Consider the following 16,285-nt stretch of genomic DNA (forward strand, 5'->3'; position numbering starts at 1 on the left):
AATCTGATAGTCATTTTAAAAGTTTAAAAGTTTTATCCACACATACAAATAAATTCTATATATTTCATTATTTTTTATATTTAAAATATTGTAATTCTAGATATTAATTTTATTACACACATTTATTTTGAGTACCACTTTTGTTGGAACTTTTAGGTCTAAATATAATTTTTATTATAAATTAATCTAGATGTAAATTTTATTAGACAACTTAATTGTGTATATATATTTTTATACATAATATATACATATTCATCATATATATATATATATGATATTACACTTTTAGGTCTAATATCAATATTTGGAAATTACACACACATGATTTATTTATATATATAATTATTAAAAAGCATATTATATATAATATGATATTTATATATATATATATATATATATATATATATATATATATATATATATATATATATATATATATCATTATATATATCATATTATATATGTAAATACCATATTATATATATAATATGCTTTTTAATAATTATATATTAATAATATAAACATATATATACACACAAACACATACATATATGTGTGTGTGCGTGTGTGTGCACAGGTACATAAACTTTGTATATCTGCTGATTCCCGATACCGATCCTATACCATTGTTGAATTAATAAACCGTATATCTCTATATATCTTTATAAAACAAAATATTACAAATTACCACACAGATATAAATGTACTAAATTGATATTTCTTTGTCACTAAAATAAACAACTGTGTAGGACCTGGACACAGCTTTCAAATTCAAACTTATATAAATATATTAAAATAAATAAAAGGTATCGGCCAAAACAGAACATAAGTAGATCATAGTGACCGCGCCTTAGTCCGCTGGACCACCCGGGTGGTATGTATGTCTATATTTCTAAACACTGAAGCATTTTCTGTTGTGTTGTTGACTCCTGGAAGTACTTGAGGAATTCTGGGTAAATTGTAATCATGTAATTAAGATTAGAATTGTACAGCAAAGCGAAACAAAGACCGGCGATCACTCGGCTCTTACCAGATGCACAGGTGCCGCCTCCATCAGCCACTCCACGATGAGCTCCAGCACGTGGCTGATCTGACCCCAGCTACACACACACTCTATGGGCTGGCTGTACAGAGCCACGGCCGAGCCAGGACTCAGACGCTTCAGCTGAGCTATTACTTTACTCCTGTGGAGACACACACACACACACACACACACACACACACACACACACACACACACACACACACACACACACAAAAGCAATTCAGCTGGAGAAATAAGGACAGATGAGCCCTGAATGAAGATCAGAGCTGTAGATCATTCCAAACTGACTGAGAAACTGTAGAATATCCAGCAAAAAGCTTTAATAACACTAATATCCAGAATTAAATTATTTTACAATTAATATTTAGAAAGAATTTCTAATAAAATAAATGCCCTGAATGTAATTTACAAATATTTATAGCATGTATACTATATAAAGCATAATTACATTACATTATATCCAAGTAATGTCTAATAAAAGTAACCTCCAGAATTTTAAAGAACATTTTAACAGAATTAATACCTAGAACAGAAAGTTCTAAAGAAAGTGATACCCAGAATTATGCCTAATTTAAAAAAAGAAATAATAATATTTCAAATAGAAATGATATCTAATAAACTTTTCTAATAAAAATGAATATTTTTTTTAATGTTAACATCCAGAATGTGGTTCAAATAAAATGAATATCCAGAACAAACTTTCCATAATTAATTAATATGCAGAATGAAATTCTATTAAAACCTGCTGACCTGTAGCTGAACACTGGTGAATGATCTTATACATAACTGCAGGCTGCTGTGAGTACAGTGCAGTGCTCTGTGAAGCGGTGGTTATTAGTCTGACTGTGGAGTCTACTGGACTCTGTGGGGTATTCATACACATGTACGGGTTGCAGCAGAGTGCTCTACATACCGTGCTTGCTGTAGTGGAGTGTACTAAACATAGGGTACGGTTTTAGAAATCGTTTGCATTTTCTTAGTATTTGAGTGTGTAGTGTACGGTACTTGCAATACTGTACTGTACATTACTCCAGCAAAACTGAATCTGATAGTCATTTTAAAAAGTTAATTCGGTGCATTTCTACAAAGAAATTCTATATATTTATGTATTGTTTTTATTAAAAATATTATAATTCTAGATTACATTTTATTACACACATTTATTTTAAATAGCACTTTTGTTGAAACTTTCAGGTCTAAATATAATTTTTATTAGACATAATGTAATGCACAACTTAATTGTGCATTTTTTTACTTTTAGGTCTATACTTAACTTTTAGGAGAAATCATGTAATTCTAGATACTAATTTATTAGACATACATTCATTGTGTATTACTTTTGTTGGAACTTTTAGGTCTAGACATATTTATTAGAAACAATGCAATTCTAGATGAATTCTGTGTATGACTTTTGTTGGAACTTAAGTCCAAGATATAATATTTATTAGAAATAATGTAATTCTACATATTATTTTATTAGATATACATTAATTATGTATGCCATTTGTTGAAACCTTCAAGTCTAGATATCATTTGTATTAGAAATAATGTAATTCTAGATATTATTTGTAATAGAAATAATTTAATTCTAGATAATTTTATTAGAAATAAATTAGGCCTAACTCTGGGACCTTTCTGTTCTATAAACGTACTATGACAAATTAATTCTGGGTTTAATTACGTATGCCATTTGTTGGAACCTTCAAGTCTAGATAAAATGAATATCTAGAATTACATTTATTTCTAATACAAATTATATCTAGACTTGAAAGTTCCAACAAAAGTCATACACAATTAAGTTGTGTAATAAAATGAATATCTAGAATTATGTAATTCTAGATATTAATTTTATTAGAAATAAATTAGGCCCAACTCTGGGACCTTTCTGTTCTAAATATAAATGTACTATGACAAATTAATTCTGGGTTTAATTTTGAGTTATTTACTATTCAAACAGTATCAACACCACAACAGGCTTTAAATGAATGTAATGATATTATATTCAATGATAATGAATATAAAATATGTATTTGAGTTTATTTACGATCACAAATGAACTTTATGATATTCTAATTCTATTGAGATGCACTAGTACATACTGTATGTGCACACTACTGGTGTAGAAGGCGGTGTGTGCTGTCTGTTAGGGGAATATGACTAGGTGCTAATTGTTGGTGAATGGTGCTCTGCAAGTGCTGTTTGTTAGTGTGTGTTCTGGCTGGAGCAGCAGACAGACCTGAGTGCTGGAACAGCAGCAGCAGGTAATAGGGATGCCAAGCGGATGAGTGGGGCTGTACAGCGCTCCTCCTGTAACACACACACACACACACACACACACACACACACACACACACACACACACACACACACACACACACACACACACACTGAGCCATTGCAGCAACATTACATCATCCCAGTGAAAATGTGCTGGAGGAAGAAGGTGTTGGAGCGGTCCGTCTCCGTCATGTGAAACAGCGGACTCACCTGGAAGACTCTGAGGTACTCTGGCAGGACGGAGGCAAATTTGGCAGTAGTGTACTGCAGGGCCTCCTGGTTGTGCTCTAGAGATTTCTGCACACTCCTCCACAGAATCACCACGATCTCCAGCAGACTGGCCATGACAGCCGTGTCCTTCACAGAGAGAACGTCCTCCAAAACCTGCCAAAAGCACACATTAGATACATGAGAGTCATTAGACCACCCTAGCAGACAACTGGTCCTCAGCTTCTCCGGATATACACCTGATTCAACACCTGAGCGGTATATTAATAACTGCTTGGCATCTCCTAACCATTTCCTTATTATTTTCTTACAGTCAATTCTTACATTTCTCACTGAGGTCAACAAATGGCTTGCTTGGTCACTGGGGTCGGTTCTCGGGCCACTGGATATTCTGATAACAGAGGCGTTTTACTACGGAGCTGTAAAACACCTGCTCTGTAGTGAAACACAGCTGCTTCAGACATCCTATTCTATTGACAGTACTTCTCTACAGGGACTAGACAAGCTGTGTGTGTGATTTTGTACATGTTGGCTATTATAAGTAGCGAAATGCATACATGAGGAAGGGTGTCCACAAACATTTGGCCATGTAGAATGTGTACAGAGCTGTAAAACACCTGCACTGTAGTGAAACACAGCTGCTTCAGAGAGTTCTAGTCTATTGACAGTACTTCTCAACAGGGACTAGACAAGCTGTGCGCGTTGGCAAATGAAAGTAGCGAAATGCATACATGAGGAAGGGTGTCCACAAACATTTGGCCATGTAGAATGTGTCTAGAATTGCTAAATACAGCATTTCTTAGGTCACCGTTAGGCTGCATGCGGATACTATTAGCATCACCTACTGTACGTCACTGCTCGTTACCCTGTGATGCCATCTTTATACCCCACCACCATAAAGCCCACTTCAATCCAACCTATATTTGGGGGATATATACGTGAAAGCGGTCATTGTACGAGGGGGCTAAATTAGGACCCAGGCGGCATTTGAATACTGTCAACACTTCAGCCAACTTTGGCAAGTTTGCTTTTTCCATTTAGATAAGGCTTCTCAAATTTGAATCCAGCCCTGTCACAGCCCTGTGCATCTGTGGGAGCGCTTTAGTGGGTTTTCCACCTCTGGCCTCCAATTTAAGCCAGGAAAGGCTAAAGGACAATGTGGTGAGCAGAATCGAGTAAGAGAGAGAGGGGCTCTCTGAGATATCTCTGAGCTGTATACCCCTAGTATAAATGTCAAACGGGATTTTAGGTACATTAGACCGCCTCAGATCAATAGATAGGGTATATATTGATACGGTCCTGCAAAAAAACTGTATCTCACCTTTTGCCATTTTTCACTTTCACATAATGTGAAACCGGCTGCTGTTTTTTTTATACTGTATCAGAATTTCAAGATAAATGGACCAATAGAAATGCTCCAACTCAATTGTCTAGTGACTGTGGCGATATGTCATATGTTTTTTTAGCTTACAGAAGTGTTCTCCTTGTTGCTGGAGATGGTTTCATCAGCAGTGTCGCCGGTCTTCTGAATGCATGCGTTCAGACACTTTCGGATCATTAGCATCAGTTTCACTGCACACATCAGAGAGAAACGGACATACATTGTTTAAGAGGGCAGACAGATAGACAGATAAATAAATAAATATTAAGTTTTGATATACAACATGCTTGCAAAAATGACCACTTGAGATAGTGTTTACTTACTGGCTCAGCCACTGTCTGGCCTCAAAATACACAGCATGAAATGGCTTAAATTGTTACGATAGCAGAATTTGATTAGGCAAGTATCAGAACGGCACTCCAAATACACCCAAAAACCCTAAAACTGTTTTAGTCTAGGTTTAGGACAACAGCTATAAATGTTTACTAAAAAAAATATTCAATATATTCCCCAATACTGCTAATTAACCCACCTGTCCGTAACCCCCCCCCAGCACTAGCACTGCTCCCGACACCAGGAGCACCATCTCCTCTGATACACAAGAAGCCATCCACCAAGTCTAACAGACGCCTGTGCCGACCAACATCACTTAAAAAGTGATAAAAGGGAGAGAGCGCCATCTACCCACCCGGAAAGAGCACGGCCAGTCAGGCTCTGGCTGCTGATGGCAAAGCGAACTCACGACCCCCAGTGCCATAGTGGTAGCACATTAGACCACTGAGCCACTCAGAGCCCCAATTTTGCATATTTAAAAAAAAAGAAGTGAATGTACAGAGAGTTAGAGCACTATTGTGTTTCCCCCAACTGCAGTTTTAGACCTAAATTAGACCTTTGTATACTGTTCAGCTTATTGAGGTTAGTCAGGTTATTATTGCGCTCACACATGGGCATGCAGAGTTACAGGGTTCTGACGCGACAGCAACACACTTGGACTTGTCCCATGTCCAAACGCACCTATGTTGGTGGGCGCCGTGTACATGTAGGCATAGCGGTAAAACTTGCGGGCGGCTCCCGGATTCATCTGGATCATGGTGACGCAGCGCTCGCACCAGATCTCCTCCGGCTGACTGACGGGGAAGAAGGAGTTGAAGAGCAGGTTGACGATGCGTTTGGAAACCGACGGAGAGTCGAGCTCCAGTCGAGCCAGCAGGTGCTCCATGGAGCACACCTTCCAGAACTGGTCAGAAGAGGCAAACAAGACATCACTCAATTCTGCAAATTCGGTTTAGTTCTAATCAGTCATGTGATATTTTATATATATATATATATATATATATATATATATATATATATAAATAAATAAATCTGCTGGTGGCTCAGCGGTTAGAGCTCCAAGCTATTGATGTCAGGTTTGTAAATGTTTGCGACCTACAGCAGTTGTAAATGTAAATGTTTGTGACCTACACTGATTTATAATATATATATATATATATATATATATTTTTTTTTTTTTTATATATATTTCTTTTATTTTATTTATTTTTTATTTTTATTTATTTTATTTTGTTTAACATAAAAAAATATTAATTAATATTAGGAATGTCCTGGTCCGATCCAAAGGATTGGGATTGATCCAGGTATATTTGAATGGATCGGGTACTGACTATTTTAACCCCAATCCAGTTCCAAGTCATTGTTTTAACCACAGTGTTCAGGGAATTCATTAATGAATCATTATTATGTTTTTGATTCTAAAAACAGTATGATATATAATTTTGATTTCTGTTCACTACCCAGACTTCAGAGAAATGACATGCATGCTTACCTCTATAACACTAGAGACCACTATATACTTACACACACTCTCACACACACTTACTTTGGCTGCTCGGACAGCTTTAATCTTGAGCAGCATGTCCACAAAGGCCACGCGCACTTTCTCTGAGGTGTCGTGGAGGCTGGTCTTCAGCGTCGGAAGCAGCTTCTCCATCAGAGGATGACTCATGCTGTTATCCAGGATCATAGACATGCACTACACACACACACACACACACACACACACACACACACACACACACACACACACACACACACACACACACACACACAACACAACCCCACATAAACAATCTGTCCTTCTGCTGAACCAACATTTAAGATCAGGAGACTGGACAGGGAATAAATGGAGGTCACGTTTAATCCATTGAACCCTAGTTTATTATTCGATTGTTGATTAGAACTATTATTGATCATTTTTAGCCAATTAGCATTTTTGTGGAGTCCCACAAGGTTCTATTTTGGGGTCTATAAAACTTATTTATTCTTAAAAAATATTTTAATTAAGGTTATAGTTATGAGGGTGAAGAACTAAAGGGTTTAAAGGATTAAACAATGCTAGCTTCCTCCAACAGTCTGATCTCCAACAGCCTCTAAGCTGAAATCCCATTTACTCCATGTTTCTAGAGAACACAGATCCATACAGTGTCAGAAACTGCACAATCCCCCAACGGCATTACTGAACACATACACACGGTTTAGGGGAGTGTGAGAGGATTCAGACGTGCAGTTAGCACTAAGCTCATTGGTGGGATATTCATTTATTAGTTCGCCCAGCTACTATGTGAGGCAGATGTAAAGCTCTTCACCATGAAGACGGCGCAGCGGCTGTCCGGGGAGCTGGTGTCGGTGGCCAGCTGGAGGAGAAGCTTCTTCAGCAGGTCGGTGATTACGGTGGAAGGCAGCAGCTCCCAGCAACGAGCCAGGACTGAACACGCCCCCAATATGGCGGAGGATCGCACCAGTGGCCGTGGGTCTTCCAGAAGAGCCTGCAGAGGTCATCGACAGTCACCAGTTACTACTAGCTTATTTTTTGAGGGGTCTAAACGGTCTCAGTGGATGTGTCTTGTGTTATGGCCTCTGATTTCCTGTTCATGACGTCATGAAGTTTTTTTTTTTGACTTCAACCATCCCAGGGTTTGACCGATTTCTCTAATGGTCTAATTCTCTTTGTTTTTGGTAATTAATTTATTTTATTTAAACACAGTAAACAAGAGCTCATGTGGTACATGGTCCTTCAATAATAATAATAATAATAATAATAATAATGTGAAAAATAAGGTATACAAATAAAAGTTTTAGTATTATAAATCATGCTGTTCGTTAAAAGCAAGATGATCCATGAAATAATCCCCAATTCCCAAATTCCCAGTTCCACAGGCCCTTAGCCCCTCATTCTAGCTAACATCACCTCATATGATCGGGTCTCTCTCATTAGGATTTTCCACTCCTGCAGTGTTGGACATGTGGGTTGTTTTATTCTTGTTTTTAGCCTCAAAAAAAGCTTATTTGACCTTCATCGGCTCAGATCTTGTCCTTAATGGCAACAACAGATTCCAAATGCATAGCAGCAGGTAAGCAAGTCAACATTTACTAATATAGAACTTCTCCAAGTGAAACTACAACAGGCCTTACCTTATACATGCTCTTCTCCAGAGCGACTTCCAGCTGTAAGTCACCCTTAACTAGTTTGTATCGGCTAGAATCCAGAAGATCCTCTAATCTTAGATACTTCTACAGAAGTCAGTCTGTAGACCATGGTAGTCTACATACTCTACACAAATAAACAAATAAAGACAATACCATCTCACCCACAACAACAAACAAAGACTAACTATGCTCAACCTCAAATGCTAAGGAATATGGATAGGACTTAACCCCTTAAAACTCGTATGGCCTGCTGGTGGTGGAGTGATAAACAGCTCCTTAGACCCCAGCAAGTCTAATGTCTAAGAGCAGACTACCTAAGCACATACTAATAAAGGCACCCTAAAATCACCCTTGCATTTACCCTTGCAGAACTGCCTCACTATGCCTCACCTAGAGCTGGGCGATATGGTAAAAACACTATATTACGATATTTAAAGACTTTTTTCACGATACATGATATTTATCACGATATCAGTAATGACAGATTCTTATAATCTACTATTCAGATCCTCTCCTGTACTGAATACAGTGATTTATACTCATAACAACATCTGCTGCTCTTCATCTAATTACACTGTTAGTAATGAAACCTGCAGCTGATCAGTAGATGTTTATTAAGCACTACCAGTCTCCTCCGTATGCTTCGAGAAACTTACTGTTATCACCATAACTAAATTTATCACGATACGATAAAATATTGCCATATTGCCCAGCTCTACCAAAGCCCCAAGGCAGTCTGGCTGGTAAGTTTTCAAGCAGTTTTGGCCTCTCCTTTAATGCAGAGTCGTGATGAAGGGGCGTAAAGAGACTCACAAACAGCGTGTCCAACTGTCTCTGCACCAACTCGTCCACCTTCTCGCTGCTCAGGCCGGGGTCATGGACAGGAAATGCCTCAGTGAAGAGTAGCGTAGCGTTCGCACGAACCTCCGCATTGGCCGCCTGGAAGAAAACACACACAGTTTATTCCACTGAAACACCAATCAGTGTTAGCAGAACAGAACTCAGCTAAAAACTGTGCAATCTTTGAGTTTACAGCGAACCCGATACACAACGCACAGGTTTTTGGTTCGATTCAATTAAAAGCAGTTTAATTTACAAAATGTAACTTTCAAATGACTTGTTTATTATGTTTATTCATTCATTCATTCATTTCCTTCTGTACATAACTAGAATTAAGTTTAAAAACAGAATTAAAATGAGAATAATTACACTTTAAAACCAGAATTAAGGTTAAGAACTGACTTAAAATGAGCATAATTAAATTTTAAAACCAGAATTAAGTTTAAGAACTGAATTAAAACCAGAATAATTAAATGTAAAACAAGAATTAAGTTTAAGAACTGAATTAAAACCAGAATAATTAAATGTAAAACAAGAATTAAGTTTAAGAACTGAATTAAAACCAGAATAATTAAATGTAAAACAAGAATTATGTTTAAGAACTGAATAAAAATGAAAATAATTCAATTTTAAAATCAGAATTAAGTTTAAGAACTGAATTAAAACCAGAATAATTACACTTTAAAACCAGAATTAAGGTTAAGAACTGACTTAAAATGAGAATAATCCAATTGTAAAACCAGAATTAAGTTTAAAACTAGAATTAAGTTTAAGAACTGAATTAAGATGAGTATAATTAAATTTCAAAACTAGAATTAAGTGTAAGAACTGAATTAAAACCAGAATAATTAAGTTATTAGGAGGCTAATATAGCTAACAAACACTGGAATCTTATAGCATGGTGCTAACTGCACGTCTACATGATCACACACACTCAAACCATGTGAAGGTGTCCACTAAGCCCTAATAGACTTGCAGCACAGTGGCTCAGGACATGGCTCAGGACATGGCTCAGGACATGGCTCAGGACATGGCTCAGGACATGGCTCAGGACATGATCATCACCTTCAGAGCCTTCCAGAGGATGGGTCTATAGAGGCGGTGCAGCATCTCATCAATACCCTGACGAAACTTCTGCTTGTGGAAGTACGTCAGAATCTGTAAGACAGGAAGTGACAGGGAGTTCTGGAGGAGCATTGCTGTGAGAATTTGATTGATTTCATTCAACAACAAGAACATCATGTACAACCAAAAATATTTCATTTTTAATTTGCCACATTTCCCTCACTGTAAAAAGGACGTTCTACTGTCAGCACCAGCAGAACGGTGTAGAACGAATACCAAAATTAATAAAAGACTAAATTCTATATTTAACTGCACTCTCCTCAAACCACGTGAAGGTGTTTACTAAGCCCTAATAGACTTGACAGCACAGTCGCTCAGATCTTTGAACAAGGTCCTTACCTTTAGAGCCTTCCACAGAATTCAATATTATTTAATGTGTCACTGTATCAGATCATCCTTACATTCGCAATAATTAAGTTAATTAAACTAACTAAAATTAAGTTTAAGATCTGAGTTAAAACCAGAATAATTAAGTTTGAAACCAGAAGGGACATTTAAAATTAATTACAAAATTAATAAATAACAAAATTCAATATTATGGTATCAGATGATATCTACATTCACATTAATGTAGTTAAAGACAGACTAGGGTTGCAATATTATGGGATTTTTTTAATTATTAGATGATAATATTATATTATATTATATATATATATATATATATATATATATATAATTTTTTTTATTTTTTTATTAAGAGTTCTAGAAATCATCTGGACATATGCTGTACATGTGACTGAGGAATGAACAGTGAATGCAGGGGGCGTGGTCTCAATAGCCCTTCAGTGTGTAATGTGCCATGTGTATCTAATTATTTTAACCAAGAGAACGCTTCAGGAGATTTTTTACCAACTATATGTATGTTTCTCATCTTTAGCTTCGAATATTCTCATTTTATTCCCATTAATTCCAGTTATTTCCCATAATTACCCTCTACACTATCTGTTTATTACATTTATTTGTTTTGTTATGGCTTTATGTCTGCTGTTGACAAAAAATGACACTGATGATAGTGTATGATAAAGTTCCTTTAAATAATACAATTATATATTTCCTATTAATTCCAATAAATTCCCATCATTTCCCAAAGCTCCAAAATGTCCATGGAAAGTTTACATTTGCTGAAATTCCCATGGAAAGTTACCAGTAATTTACTGGAAATTGATCAGAAATGTTTCACCCCTAAACCTACACTTTACCTTTTATTTATAAGTGGTTTGATCTGTTTTCTCCTCTTTAAATAAAACAGGGATCTGTACACACTGCAGTAACCTGACACGAAGCACATTCACAGAACTGCAACTGCGCCCACTGCTCCTGCACCGATCTGCCCAAAGAGTCTAAAGCAGCCAGTAAACTGATCCACAGTGCAGCTAACCCAGTTAACCCAGTTAACCCACAGGTTTTCTCTAACCTGCCGGACTTTGGGGTGGACGGGGGAGGTTCTGTGCAGAAGCAGAGCGTGCTGCATGAAGTCCTGGATGCAGGAAGACTCGATCTCCTCCAGGAAAGGGCTGCTCGCTTTCTTCCAGGCCCTGAAGTAGATCTCGGCCACATCAGCCGCCACAGCCCTGGAGGACGGTTCGAAAAGCACAATTAGAGCTGCGCAACCAAATACCCGAGCGTCTGCATGACCTCTGCTGTGGGCTGGGTTTTACTGTGCTGCGGGTGATCTGGGAAAGTAATCCATGACAGACATTAATAATAATAATTATTATTATTATTACAGTAATTATCAGTAAAAATAACACAAGTGAGAAAAGGGAAAACAAATCTTTCACTTTGGTCCAATTAGAAACAAGTTAACACACCAACCGTCAGCAGCAACAACACCAAAGTGAACAATTAGGCCAGATAATTATATATTCATGCGAGGACAGGGCAGCACACGGAGTGGCATGACTCATATATGCAGGGGCACTTCGCCAAAGAGCCAACAGCAGTTAGCGAGCCTGGTAACTCCTCTACCATAAATAGCAATACTGAGTAGTAGGGGTGGGCATCTCTAGGCTATTATTTATAATAATAATAATAATAATAAAAAAAATAATAATAATAATAAAAAAAATAAAATAAAAAAAAATATATATATATATATAAATAATATAAATATATAACATATAAATATATAAAAAATATATATATAGTAAATATTTATATATATATAAATATATATATAAAGTAAACAAATGTAAAAAAAAAAAAACTTTTAGCATTTTTAGAACATTTTATTTTCCATGACTTTCCAGGTTTTCCAAGACCTGAACCCTGGTTTTACATGGTTTACGAATGAGCCATAACAGTAATTTTCACAGACCGGGCGCCTTTTACTTTCTGAAAAACGAGCCATTAAATTAACCTCAGGCTATTTTAATCCCATGCAGATCAACATGTGGGTAAATATTCCAGTCATAGTCTGTGGAAAGGTTCCTGTGGTGATCATCCAACATCCTGACGTCACTAACACTCTTGTTGCTGAATGCAATCAAATCCTCATAAAAATGCTCCTCCAGAATCAAGTAGAAAGTCTTCTTCTCTGGACAGTAGAGACAGTTACTCCAACAGAGGCAGGGTCAACTCTTTAATACCCATTTCAGAAGCAACTATAAATAAACAGGTGTCCCAATACTTTTAACCATGAAGTGTACATATTACACACACAATCATATATACATACACACACACACACACACACACACACACATACACATATACATACATATACACACACACACACACACACACACACACACACATATATATATATATATAAAAAGATGCAAGATGGTGATAGAGAACTGTAGAGCTCTAATGGTCCACACTGGAGATTCTCAGCTCCATTCCCAGAGAACCACAGCCCTACAATCTGACCAATAATATCTAAAACCCACATTAAAAGAGTTCTAGACTATTCTAGAATATCTGGAGGTTCTCATATGACTATCAGGACATAAATGATGGATAAATGATTAAATAACTCACTTGGAGAAAAACTGCAGCTGGTTTTTGATGGTCTCGTGGATCATTCTGATAAAGTTCACATCCCACCCAAACAGGAAAGCAAGGAAACGTTTTCCCTGAAACACAGAACACAGAACACACACACACACACACACAACCACACACAACCACACACAACCACACACAACCACACACAACCACACACAACCACACACAACCACACACACACACTTTAGTAAAGATATTCAACACGGGACTGGACTGGACGCACTGCCTTACAACCACATTAGACTTGTAAGCCAGGTAAGACCACTAATAATGGGGAGCTTGGGGCAGAAAAACATGACATTACTGGATAATACTATTTGCCACGCCCACCGGTGCATGGTGACATCATCAAAAAATGGAAGCTGTTTTATTAAGATGAAAGACTTTCTTTTGTTTGATCAAACGAAAAGTAAGGTTGGTAAAGTTCACCATATTCATTTTTATTCACTTCTTTTTTTTTTTTTATAATAATGTAGATCAAATCATAAACACACACACAAACACACACACACACACACACACAGGTGTGCACACTCACCTCCTCCCGTTTGATGTGGTTGGTGCTGAGGAAGCACTGCAGCAAGGGGCTGCTGACGTACTGACCTCTCTCAGACTCAAAGTCCACAGTGAGCAACACCTCCCTCAGGCTGAACAGCCTGTTCAGCTCGCTCACCTGAGAATAACACCACAGTCCATTAACGGTCATCACTCATCTCAGCACAACACACGGCTACAGAGGAACAAACAGCTCGGTCATTCAGCAACGCCACGGTCTGACAGCTAGCAGTGGGCGATACGACCATGTCACACTGCTGCTCTGATGAAGCTTCTCTGAGCATACTGTGGATTCATCACTTCTCTACGGGCGAGACTTCTGAGACCTGAGTAAAACAGCACAACCTCGCAGCCTTGGATGTAAACAGGACTGGGGTGGAGCGAGCCTGAATGTTGCAGTATGTCATGTCCATTATAAACAGTGCGGTAGGTGGGAAAGGGGCAGTAATCACTGCAATGCTGGTTAATATTATTTTCTGCCCCGCCCACTGTGGCATGGTGATGTCATTAAAAAACAGATGATGTTTTAGAGGTGGCAAAGTTGTTGGATTTAGTTGAAAGATAAGTGAGAAAATGGGAATTTGATATGATCCGATGACGTTAATTCACAAGGTCACAGAAAGTCCATTCTGATGTGAGACTGACCACTTTAAATCTTTATTGTCCATTATCTAATATCTTTTAAATCATTACTTTTTAACTACGTACTTTAATAATAACATACTAAACGTCATGAAAAAGTTGATTTATTTGATTTTGATTTATTTCAGTAATTCCATTCAAAAACAGACTGATTGACTCCATGCCACGCAGCATTGCTGCATTAATCCAGGCTAAAGGAGCCCCAACTAAGTACTGAGTGCTGTACAACCTCTTTATATATACTTTATGTTCATACCTTTTATTTGGCCAACATTCCTAAAAATCCTTTTTTTGTGTTGGTCTTAAATAATATTCTAATTTTCTACTGAATATTGGGGTTTCATTAGTTGTCAGTTATAACCATCAAAATTAAAAGAAAAACACACAATATATCAGACTGTGTGTAATGAAGGAATATAATATACAAGTTTCAAGTAATATACAGTTTTTGAATGGAAGTAATGAAAGAAATCAACTTTTTCATGATATTTTAAATGTATGACCAGCACCTGTAATATATATATATATATATATATATATATATATATATATATATATATATATATATATATATATATACACACACACACACACACACACATACATACAGTGGGGCAATGCAGTATATAAAGAAATATATACAATTTTTAAAAAATATTTTTACAATACACGTTATTTATCATTACAGACTAAACACATCAGTAGCGGCAGATTCTTATAATCTACTATTCAGATCCTCTCCTGTAGTGAATACAGTGATTTATACTCAACATCTGCTGCTCTTCATCTAATGAACCCTTCAGTCTAATCACACTGTTAGTAATGAAACCTGCAGCTGATCAGTGTTTACTGAGCTAATAATATCCTAATAATATTAGAAAAGAATATTGTGTATCACGATAATGTTTATAATGATACGATAAAATAGTCATTTTGCCCAGCCCTATGTACATACAGCCACATACATACACACATTATTTATTTATATATATATGTTCTCAGATGACTCTCAGGAATCATCAAATAAATTAATAAATAAACAAACAGACAAACAACCCGGAGCCCTCCCCGGGTGTCCTCAAGGCACCATTAACGAACACTATAGTTCAGCCGGCTGCAGCAGCAGTGTGGACGTTCTCAGAAGGTAAATAAAGGAGTTGAGGTTCTGCAGTGTGGAGCTATTTTACAGTGGAACCTGAAAACAGACCATAATATCTGACCCTTTATAAAACCCTCACTGAAACGCTCTGTTTTACCAGCGGGAGAACCGCAGAACCGCTCACTCACCTTTCTCTGTTTATAAACCAGAACCCATTCAGAACCGAGTCAAGGCTAATGCTAATGCTAACATACACACACATGCTATAGAAAATCCCAATCACACACAACAGTGTACAACAACAGTGTGATACTGTAAGTCCTTAAAATAACACACGGCTGCACTGTCCCACCTTACTGTTCACCTGCAGGACTTTATCAGCTCACTCACATTTTCATCTTGTTTGGCCTGACGCCACATCTCACATTTTTTTATAATTCAGATTAGTTTTATTGTTGTTTTTATTCCGTATTTTTAATCTTAATTTTGATCCGGTGTCGACTTGACGAGGACGGGTTCCCCTTTTGAGTCTTGGTTCCTCTCAAGGCTACGTCCTCTCGACCAGAGGGAGTTTTTCCTGGCCACTGTTGCCACTAGC

At 37.1% G+C, this 16,285-nt stretch overlaps 1 protein-coding gene across 1 annotated transcript in view; it reads right to left on the reverse strand.

Moving 5' to 3' along the window:
- Positions 1-16,285, reverse strand: part of ncapg2 (non-SMC condensin II complex, subunit G2) — a 48,674-nt gene that overhangs the window by 23,217 nt on the left and 9,172 nt on the right. The window contains exons 6-17 of the mRNA XM_072688689.1: positions 13,930-14,064; positions 13,365-13,459; positions 11,797-11,953; positions 10,323-10,415; positions 9,231-9,356; positions 7,577-7,756; positions 6,811-6,963; positions 5,946-6,168; positions 5,022-5,122; positions 3,533-3,706; positions 3,282-3,352; positions 1,020-1,184 (exon numbers count right to left, since the gene is read on the reverse strand). Of these exons, the coding sequence (XP_072544790.1) occupies positions 1,020-1,184; positions 3,282-3,352; positions 3,533-3,706; positions 5,022-5,122; positions 5,946-6,168; positions 6,811-6,963; positions 7,577-7,756; positions 9,231-9,356; positions 10,323-10,415; positions 11,797-11,953; positions 13,365-13,459; positions 13,930-14,064 (1,673 nt within the window). The remainder of the gene's footprint in view (positions 1-1,019; positions 1,185-3,281; positions 3,353-3,532; positions 3,707-5,021; positions 5,123-5,945; positions 6,169-6,810; positions 6,964-7,576; positions 7,757-9,230; positions 9,357-10,322; positions 10,416-11,796; positions 11,954-13,364; positions 13,460-13,929; positions 14,065-16,285) is intronic.

Source organism: Salminus brasiliensis, chromosome 9 (genome assembly GCF_030463535.1).
Source record: "Salminus brasiliensis chromosome 9, fSalBra1.hap2, whole genome shotgun sequence".
Lineage (NCBI taxonomy): Eukaryota > Metazoa > Chordata > Actinopteri > Characiformes > Bryconidae > Salminus > Salminus brasiliensis.